Here is an 11,409-nt window from a genome sequence, read left to right as displayed (position 1 = left end):
ACGAAAAACCTAAATCAGAATTTATAAGAAAGATGTATTTTTAAAGCTTACCGTAAATATATTGGCTATATCCCGTAAATTAAAATTATAATGGAACTTTATCGCAGTAGGTAAAAACGAAGAAACCACTTTTAAATGCAGAGTTATAGCCGTAGTTACCATACTTTCACAAAGCTTTATGACTGATTTGTCGAATTTCTGAACGGGGTTGTCCATGTGCTGCGAGAGTATCGAGTTAAGGATATGGAATAGAGCATCCTGGCTAGGGGGGCTGTGATAATAATGAGAAAACATATTAAAAGCCATTTATTTAAGCGATCTCTTGTAAAAGAATCTTAACTAGAGAAAACGCTCGTGTAGCATAATTTGCTAGCATATATTTTAAAGCTCTTTTAAATCAATTGGCAAATACAAAAAAAACCAAACAATTTTAACAAGAGATATTTCTATGGTCGACTACTCAGCTCGTCGTTACTCAGCTTAAAGAGCAAACGAGAAATTTCAACATTTTCTAAAATATGCGTAGAAATTAGGAAGAAAAATAATAAGATGAAAATAAATTTTAATACAAACACATTTTTTATGAGTGACAGTTTTAAGCGGTTTGTGGTCGTTAAAGTGGGTGTGGCAAATATTTTTTTTTTTAATCGTTAAAAATTTACAAGACTTACAAAAAAATAAGATAGAATGCTACCCGTTACTGAGCTAATGGAAGTGCGAACTAAAACTTTCATAATTTACTGGAAAATCGGTAAAAATTGGAAATATAATTAAAATATGGCAATGTGGAGAAATTCATCGGTGATCCGGGCACACTATACAACTTTGTGAGCCGGATTGACTTCATACTGGCCCTTTATGTTACCGGAGATGAACACCAACAGCAACAACCTTGAAGAAAAATCCCTTTAATTAAGATTAATAAAATCCAGTATAGAATCCCTTATTGAAAAATTACCTACACACATTTATTTAAGAATAAATTACCATAATATACCAGATTTTCGATCCCTTATAAACATTTTACCAGAGAAAGGGATGTACGAACAAATAAATCACATAAGTACCCCTATCCAAAAACAAAAAATATCTCTGATAAAAAAACAAAAGTCCTTTAATCACATTACTAATCATACAGAAGATATCCAACACCTTTCCTACATTATAATTCACCAATGCCATATCCAGCCCCACAAATTTATCAAACACCACCAATTAATAGCCCACCATATCGTCATCCAACACCCTATCAACCTAATACAAACAATATTTTTCAACCAGGCCAAAATGCAAACTTTGCACCTCGACTAATTTTTAACATCCGTCGAAACAATGCATTTGATAAGAATAGGTTTAGACAACAACACCAATATCCAAATCAATAATCAGCACATAATTCGGCTTCGCATATGGCCAACCAACCAATGAAGCGATGAAGACCAGCTGACCGTAGACAGACTGGGATGAGTATTGATGAATCTTTATATCAAGAGAGCGCTGCTTATCAGCAATATGCTCCTTATGAAAATTTTTACAATCCAACTTACGACTATTCGGACTATTATCCGAAGTAGTATCAAACTGACGAAAACAATCAAAGCCCACAAACAACACAAATGACACAGCAGATTAATACAGACGAAACAAACAACGATAGCCAAGAACCCAATGTCGAACCACCTGAAAATTTTCAGCCACAGCCCTTTGAAAACCAAAACACATAAAAATTAGATACAAAGTAAATAATTTAAAATGCCTTATTGATACTGGATCCACATTTAACATGATATACCAAAATATATTTGACTTTCCAAGTTACTTACTCAACTTGACTTAGTTGACTTACTAAAATACTAATATTCTTATTCAAACCAGCAATAGACCGCTCATTGTTAACAAGATTATAGCCATTCCAACAAAGATTTTGTTCCCAACACCAAAAGAATTTTTATTTTTATTTATACCTAATTATGCAGTTACCTACAGGCTTATGAGCACGAGGTCGAAAGCCAAATACAAGATATGTTACATCAGGGTATTATACGTACCAGAAACTCACCTTACAATAGCCCCATCTGGGTAGTCCCAAGGAACGAGATGCATCAGGCAAACAAAAATTCAGAATTGTATTAGAAAATTTAATGAAATCACAGTAGGAGACCCAATCCCAGATATGGACGAAATATTGGGAAAACTAGGTAGATACAATTATTGCACAACTATAGAGCTGGCAAAGGTGGAAACCCAAATTGAAATGGATCCAGATTCAGTTTCGAAGGCAGCCCTTTCCACCAAGCACGGTCATTATGAGTACTTACACATGCCATTCGGATTAAAAAAGCACCAGCCACCTTTCTCGTGTACTTGGACGACATAATTGTATTCTTAACATCCCTTGATGAGCACCTACAATACCTCGAAGTGGTTTTCGAAAAACTAGCAAAAGCCAACCTTAAATTACAGCTTGACAAGTGTCAAGCATGTCTTAACACCAGACGGCATATCGCTTTAACTTTAACTATACTCTTACAAGAGGGAGACCCACTCAGTAACATTAGCCGAACGAATTACTGCACAAATGAAAAATAACTCTTAGCAATTGTTTGGGGATAAAAACATTTCGAAATTACCTAATTGGAAAACACTTTGAAATATCAAGTGACCACCAGCCACTTAGCTGGTTATACCGCACATGATAGACCCAAATTCAAAACTCACCCGATATAGTAAAATTATTTGAATTCTATTTTGACTTAAATTATATAAAAGGAAAAGAAAATTGCGTAGCATATATTCATAATACAAATTGAGGAAACATACTTGAGGGAACAAACCCAACATAGTGCAGAAAAACACAATAGTGACTTATCTTTATTACAGAAATACCAATAAATACATTTAACAGACAAGTAATATTCTCAAAAGGACCTCCAGACAGCAAAGAACTATAAATAATAAAGCACTTATTTTATTTATTAATAAACAATTTGCCAATTTCTATCGGTATACCAAAAACACTTTGGCCACGCCCCTTCTAACTTGCCTTTTGCCTTTGATTTGCCATTTCCTTTTATGCTTTTTATCGATATGTCAGAAAAATTTTAAAATTTAAGTCAAAAAATATTTTGTATACAGGTTGCGTTATGAAAGTAATGCGCATGGTTTCATTGTCACGTAACTACCTGTCGTAGCACGCTCGGACCTGTCTGAAAATTTGGGGCGGAGTCTCTCCTTTCCAACGCGCTCGGTCTCAGTTCGCTCTGAGCAATAGAAGTGGTAGGACGTGTCGTAGAGCGAAGTCATTTTTTCTGTTGTGTCACGGTGCGATGGAGCGTTCGCTGGAACAGCGGTACTCCATAAAGTTTTGTGTGCGACTTGGCAAAAATGCATTGGAAACTTATCAAATGCTTCGAGAGGCTTTTAAGAAGTGCATTTCGAGATCTCAGTGTGGAAGGTGGCACAAGGCCAACAATTCTTCACAGCGCAAAACTCGAACGTTTTTCTGCTCCTCCGTCAACAACTTCGGCACAAGCTTCGCACAGACCTTTCGCATTTGCAAATCCTCCGTCACTATTCCATGTTATTGGACGTCCGGAACGTGGATCGTCGGTGACCTCCTCTCGACCCTCCTTGAAGGCCTTGTGCCACCTTCCACACTGAGATCTCGAAATGCACTCCTCCTTAAAGGCCTCTCGAAGCATTTGATAAGTTTCCGATGCATTTTTACCAAGTCGCACACAAAACTTTATGGCGTACCGCTGTTGCAGCGAACGCTCCATCGCACCGTGACACAACAGAAAAAATGATTTCGCTCTACGACACGTCCTACCACTTCTATTGCTCAGAGCGAACTGAGACCGAGCGCGTTGGAAAGGAGAGACTCCGCCCCAAATTTTCAGACAGGTCCGAGCGTGCTACGACAAGTAGTTACGTGACAATGAAACCATGCGCATTACTTTCATAACGCACCCTGTAAGTATAAGTTCAAATAAATGAATATAATACTAACTCACCAGACTTTTTCTTACTTTTTGTTTGTGTGTTATGATTATTTTTTTTCGATGATTTGCAATTTGATAGAGATATATTTTTAGATGTTTCAAAGTATATAGTTTTTTTAGGACCTTTTTGCTTGGGTATTGGGTATTTCCGATGATTTGCAATTTAGAGTTTCACAAATTGTTGACGTGTTTCTCAGTGTAAAGTTTTCCACACCACATTTTAATATATTTGTGAATTATGGAACCTTTGGTCACGGGCGCCAATTATTAAGTTTTTGATATTTATATTAGATATATACAGGTAGGGATTTGTTTTATTATTTTTTGGTTTTTATTGAGAAGCGGTTTATTTATAAGCAAAGAAGTGGTTTCATTATTGGCAAAATTAGCTACAGGCTGCAGTTTATGAGGATCGAAAATTTCGTGTTCGTGCGTTGTAACTCCTACGCACTCCTGGTGGAAACACCGATGGTAACAATACTTAATAAACCCCAAATTAGCCCCTCACAGTGAATTCGTGTTAAACGAGGAACCAATATACGCGAAGCAATACCCGTACCCAATGGCAGGAGCAGATTTCGTCAATAAAGATCTGCTAAAAAACGGGAAATTTAAAAAATCAGTCTCAACAACACCATATGTGTAGTATGTGCTTAGTCATCGACTTCCGTAAATTCGATAAGAGGAAAATCCCCGACAGGTATACAATGCCTAACTTTTCCACTATTTGACAAAGCCTTTTTTTTACTAAACTTGATTTAAAATCTGGGTATCACCAAATTGTACTAGCGAAACAAGACCGCGAAAAGACCTCATTTTCAGTAAATTAACAAAAATGATTCTGTTGATTCTCGGTAGAAAAACGGGCTCATGTCAAGCAAGTCGCGCTTTATCATCACAATCCAGAGAATAATCCCAAAAATGTGTCCCAAATCCATAATTTGTGCAGCACCTTGGCTTCAGAAGCCATCATGTTAAGCTATCCAGACTACAAGAGGACATTTGTTCTGACAACAGAAGCTCCAACCCATGACCTGTTGAGGTACTATCCTAAGAAGGATCGGACGACAATAATGTTGAGGACATTGTCAGACAGACAAACGAAAGAGAGTTACTGGCTAGTGTGGGCCAAACTACGCCACTATCTGTACGCGGTGAGTGATCTCAGCATCTATACACTAATGTACTCAGCTTCGTTTCCTAGTCCGAACGCAAAAATAAAAAGATGGAAAGCTCGCTTAGAGGAAACGAAAGGAAGGAAAAGATGGTCACGGACGCCCCATCTAGGCAGCAGCTGAACGGTATAGAAGAACAGGGGGCAGCAACAATTCACCGTAAAGATGAATCCTCACATCTCCCCCTTCTTTCAGAAGTTTTGAAAAAGTGGTGGTCTCTTGGCGATTACCAGCCTGGGTGTCTCCTCGCATAGGCAGCTTTTTTGTTCCACTCCTCGTCGACACTGCGCCCTTCGTTCTCAGCCTGGCAGTCTCAGCTTATTAGACCACGTTGTTCAGCATCTCGACTTGGCATCTCGAACTTTCTTTCGCCCTTCTCCAGCCTCTACTCGTCGCCTTGCATCTTCTTGACATCAGCTTTGTTGTCTCAGCATAGTAGATCGTATCGTTTAGTGCATTGACGTGGCATCTCGATGTCCCTTGTGCCCGTCTCCAGATTCCTCCCGTCGACCTTGCACCTTCGCGATCTCAGCCTTGTTGTCACAGCCTAGTAGACACTGTTGTTTAGCGCTCTTTTCCAGCTCTGTATTTGAACTTGCCGTCTTCCTTTGAGTTTCACCACCTTTTGTTTCACCATTATCGTGCTATCGATATTAGCGGCCGGCGTTGCCACTACCTTGTCGTATCGTTGTTCCAAGCATTGCCACTTCGTACCGATTGCTGTCCGTAGTATGAGTAGTGTTGAAAATCCTTGTGTATCCATAATTTTTTCTGTCGATCGGACTATCGATCGACCGCCACTATGGCCGCGCTTCCATACCGATTAACTCCACAGCTTAATAAAGGTATTGCGGGTACTTCCTTACGTACGTCAGTTCTTTCTTACGTCCCGGTGCGTTCCCGGCCAGTGGTAGCGGACCGCCACCCTAGCAATTATCTTCCGAAATTCTAGGTGCCCTGCCGTCGGCATGTCGTGGTTCTCCGCCATGACGCGCTGCCTCTCCCTGGCCGGTACACACTCTTCCGTCCACCTGCATCCCCGCTGCTTGTCCAAGTGGCCTTCGTCCTTTGCTCTTATCCTGCGACTCTATTCCTGTAGGGGTAGAGCGTCCGCTACGACGTTCACCTGGCCTTTTCTATACGAAATCTAGAAGTCGCACTGTTCAAGTTCGAGCTCCCACCTTGCGATCCTTCCGGATCAGCAGCTCGCGCTGCTATTCAGACATTTCAGGGCCATGTGATCCGCTATCACTTTGAAGCGGTAACCCTCCAGGTACGGTCCAGATTGCAGAGTAGTTTCTCTCCACTCAAGGTCCTACTGGAGTAGGATATCACCCGATCTCCACGCTCTGACGCTGGCGTCCCTCTGCAATACAAACGCCGTTGTGAAGTCGAAACATGCCAGGATTGGGTTGGCGACCAGCCTGGTTTTGGCGGTCTCGAATGCGTTTTGATGGGCATTCGTCCACTACCACCTTGCCTGCTTCTAAAGGAGTGCGTTCAGTGCACCAGCGTCGCACAAAACGTTTCCTGGGGGCTTCAGCTGCCGGCTTCCTGCTTCGAGAATGTAATTTATTATCGGGATCGGGTACGCGTCCTTCACGGACTTTGCGCTTATTCGGCGGAAATCCACACACAACCTCCACTAAATAGTGAGTTGGTACGGGCCCCTAGACGATTCGATGCACCCTTATTATAACAATTTGTCGACTTTGGTGTTGATCTCTACTTGCATCTTAGGGCTCTTTGGATAATAGCGTTCCTGGGCAGGAAGAAGCTCTATATGAACTCTGTCCATGTCTCCGAGAACCTGTTGTTGGCAATAAAACTCTTCAAGGGCGTGCCTTTTAGCAGTTCTGGCATGACCATTGCTGACCATTCCACCTGTTCCATGAATTTCAACGGCTTTTCGTGCTCGTCGTAACGAAAGCTCTACTGACGCACCTGTTTTGCCACCTTAGCGTAATCTTGCAGCGCGGTATCCCGATGCGCACGGCTGGCCTCCTAACTCTCCTTCCTCTCGCAGCTGCCTTTCCGTCATTCCTGTCCAAACTCCTTCGGATTTGCTCCCGCCGGCCCCGTCATGCTAGTGAAGTCGAGGCTCCTCACCTGGTGACCTTCCACTCCGGTGACTTTAACCTTTACGGCTGATCTCCTTTCGTATTCCTTCTCTAACGCCTAAAGTATTGCGACCGTTTCGGGCTCCTTTGTGGTCTGTTCGATGAATTCGAACATGAAAGAGACATTTCCTCGACCAAACCAAAAACTAAACCAAAGTCATCTTCTTGAATTCATTCTTGAATCACGGCTGGGCGCCATGTAACGAACTTTTGGTTCTGCTCGCTACTAATTGCAACGGCTAGCTCAGAGAGTTTGGTTGTTCGTCCCACCTAATTAATGATTTGTGTGATGACCAAGGAGAAGACAGGGTTTCAGATTAAGCAATCTTTATTGTTAGACAACTCTATAATGGACTCCTATAGTTATACATTATAGTTTAAAACTAGTTTAAAATTGGGCTATTGATTTTAATTTTAAATTGTGTTAGTTACTCTTATCATTTTTTTTCCTTACATTTTTATATTTTTAATTGGATTTTGGCAATTTTGTTTAAGAATAGTTTGGTTATGTTTCATGGGTTATGTTTGTGTTTGGTTCTACGTATTTTACTATTTCATCCGTGTGCACTAGCCTAAAATTACAAATTTTGTTTTTTTGTGTTGGAATTAATTCGTACCGCTATTAGATGGCGCTAGACAACTATTCATAGTCACACAGACAAAAGTAAATACTCTCTTGGAAGCTACTCACATAGCGCATCTTCACCAGTATATGACATTGCTTTATTGTGTTCATAGCAATTGTTGCGCAGTATCAAACGAAGCTTGTGCCTGAAAAATCGTTTTTGCGGGGTGTTACTTCATTATTTTAATATAAAGAAGTGACGCGGAAAGTTATCGTATTTTAGTGGAAGGAAGGGATTTTTGCATCGAAAAGTCACTGGCGACGAAAAGTAGGTACTCTATGACAATCCCAAACGCAGAAAATCGTGGGACTTACCCGGTCATGCATCGACATCATCTCCCAGGCAGAATATTCATGGAAAGAATTTGGTGGGATTAACTCGTCATTATTTATTATGAACTGCTCCAACCGGGTGAAACCATCACTGGTGACGTATACAGACGACAATTGATGCGTTTGAACAAAGCATTGAAGGAAAAGCGGGCGCAATATAAAAATCGTCACGACAAAGTAATTTTGCTTCATGACAATGCAAGCCCCATGTTGCGAAAGTCATGAAAACTTATTTGGAAACGCTGAAATGGGAAGTTCTGCCCCACCCGCCATATTCACCATCCGATTATCATTCTTTCGTGTGTCCTGCCTTAAAATTACAAATTGATTTTAGGTGTTTAGGTGTTTACACATTAGTAAACTTGAGCTTAGTCAACTTTATTTACTGTTTCAAAATATGGTTATGTGTCCTTTGCCTGTGTAAGAGTCTGGATACGAGATTGTGTTTATTAGTGAAAAGTTCATCATGGGATATGATTAATAATTAGTTATCATTGTATTTAATCAAAGTGGATGTTTTAATGTTTTAAATATTCTGGCGGCTGTTCATATTCTCAAGTTTTCATTCTCATTCAACATTCTCATAGTTAAGTAATTTGGGGTTAAACAGTCCTAGTCTGGAAAGCATGGCCATTTCCAAATCTTCAACGTATTCTGTAAACTGCATTATTTCGAATAAAAGAGTGTTAATTTCATAACACTGTATCGTATAGTGTCGTTGAGTTCAAGTAGTTTTACTGAGTTATGGGAGTTTATGTCAAGTTTCTTCTGTATTTCTACTCGATCATTTTCATCAAGAGTGCCAAATAGATATCTAAAAACTGAGCCCATTACGTAAATAAATCTCCGTTTATTTCTATGTTGTACGGTTGTTCCGGCTAGTTCTCTTTCCATTTAACCTGTTGTGCATGGTAGTCGATACGAAGCCTGTGCTAAAAATAATCTCTATTTCAGTTAAGTTGATTCTCACACTCTAGCTTTTGTATTCTTGACATCGGGGCGTTCATACGGACAGACGGTCGGACATGGCCAGATCGAATCGACTATTGATATATTGAGTATATAGTTATAAATAAAAAGCTATAACAAATTGCCTTGAATCTAATAAATGAACCGTTTCGTATACGAACTTAGTCCAACGCTGAAATCAAAGTTTTTTCCAAATAAAAAGACGATTAAAGTATCGAGACCGAATTTTGTTCTTAATTGTTTGATGCTCAGCTTAAGATTGAAAATTAAATGTAAGTGAAATTGAGAGGAAGCCTTAAGAAGGCTTAAGAAATATGTTAGTGTATTTTGGGAGAGCATTGCTCTTGGATGCTTAGGGAGAGCATTGCTCTTGGATTCTTATATTGAGGAGAAGCCTCAGAGAGAGAGCAGGCAAACCTGCTTAGGTTAGGCTTTGGGATTTGTTTACATGAATGGCTAAGAGCCGTTGCTAAAGAATTTGTTTATTGTTGCCAAAGGATTTGTTTATCAAAACGCATACTGAGCAGAGGGCATACAGTACGGGAACCAATTAAGTGATTTATTGTTCATGGAATTAATGAAATTGGCCGGTTTGGGTGGCGCAAATACGTCACTACCCTTCCCTTGAAGAGAAGCCTATACTTGGACTGGGAGTGATGGATATCGTACGGGTAATGGAGCTTCTTCCATTTCTATTTGTTGTGGTGTGTTTTGATTTTTTTCTGAATTCTAATTTTGCGTTCAACATCATGAATGGGTTAAACGATAGGTATTTTAAATATAAGTACAATAATATAAGTGTAATGATGACAATAGTCAATAATATGTAAAGTGTAACATTTTGTTTGTGAAATCATTTCATCAATGTCGTTGTGTTTTACAGTTTTTATTTTTGTTATGGTACGTGGTGTGTATAATGGGTTCAAATCTATTTCTGGTTTTAAGAGATTTTTTACTTTAAATTATACTATTGATTTCTATGACGGCACTGACTCACTGACTGCGTGTGAACTGACTCGAAATTACAAATTGGTTTTAAATGTTTAATGATATTGGTGACACACTCTTGGTTTATATCTTTATTTTCTTTATTGTAAACTTTATTTTCTTTTTCAAAATATGATTGATATTCTGTGTATTCTAGCTGATAGCCGTTACCCGTTCTGGGTAAGGGATTATTTTGATTGTGTTTATTAATGAATAATTAATGGGTATGTGGGGTGTGATTAATAATTGGTTATCATTGTAATTGATGCAAGTGGATGTTTTAATGTTCAAAATATTTTGGCTGTACATTCTCAAGCTTGTCGTAGTTTAGTAATTTAAGGTTAAACAGTCCGAGTCTGGATAGCTGCATTCCCATTTCCGGGGCCTCTATGTATTCTGTAAACTGCATAAGTTCGTAAAGGGTGTTAACGATGTTGTCGTAATTTTCGTATTTCTGTATCTTCTGCATTTCGTCCTTTAGCAATCGTATAACGTAAGTGAAATTACATGAACTTTTTTCTTTATTTCTGCTCGATAATTTTCATCAAGTGGGCCTAAATAGGTATTTAAAAACTTAGCCAACAATGTTAATAAGTCCATGTTTATTTCTATGTTGCAGGGTTATTCCAGTTAGTTCTCTTTTTATCTTATTGTTCAAAAATTGTGCAAAAAGTGCATGGTATTCGGTACGCAGCCTTTGTTTAAAATAGTCAGCAGCGGGGTCTATTTCGGTTAAGTTGATCCTCAAACACTGATGTTCAAATGAGAATGGTATTTGGACTGGTTTATCAGAAAAAGGAGATAGCCGTGGTTAGTGTCAATATTATTAATTTGTATTGCTGTCCATGAACTGTTGTGATCAGCATAAGCAAAAATGTCATCAAGTTCCACGCACCTGTGGAATTGAAATTTGATTATTTTGCTTTCGTTTTTTGAATTGTGTTTTGTAATAGTGAGTAACTCTTTTTCTGTTAGTGACTTTGTAATGGTCGGAGTCCGTTTACTCCACATTTTTGGTTGGCGGCTTAAATGGATTTTCTAATTTGCGTTTCTGTAGTGGGCCTTTTCTGTATCTCGTGTCGCATTTGTGTACCATTCTGTCACTGTTTTTTTTTTATTTTCTTTGTTTTTTGGGTATCTAATATTGGTTGTCCAGTGGTATCGTGTTGGGTCTTGTGATTGTATATGTTAAGTAATGT

General features: G+C 39.1%; 1 protein-coding gene across 2 annotated transcripts in view; it reads right to left on the bottom strand.

The window, feature by feature from the left end:
* Positions 1 to 11,409, bottom strand: part of LOC26526662 (dynein beta chain, ciliary) — a 505,182-nt gene that overhangs the window by 99,857 nt on the left and 393,916 nt on the right. For both annotated transcript variants that reach the window (XM_026979208.1, XM_026979207.1), the window contains exon 15: positions 52 to 271. In XM_026979208.1, coding sequence (XP_026835009.1) covers positions 52 to 271 — 220 coding nt within the window. The remainder of the gene's footprint in view (positions 1 to 51; positions 272 to 11,409) is intronic.

The sequence above is a fragment of the Drosophila erecta genome, unplaced genomic scaffold (genome assembly GCF_003286155.1).
Source record: "Drosophila erecta strain 14021-0224.00,06,07 unplaced genomic scaffold, DereRS2 tig00000055-arrow-pilon, whole genome shotgun sequence".
Lineage (NCBI taxonomy): Eukaryota > Metazoa > Arthropoda > Insecta > Diptera > Drosophilidae > Drosophila > Drosophila erecta.
The sequence above is the reverse complement of the archived record's forward strand: the minus strand, read 5'-3'. Positions and strand labels throughout refer to the sequence as shown.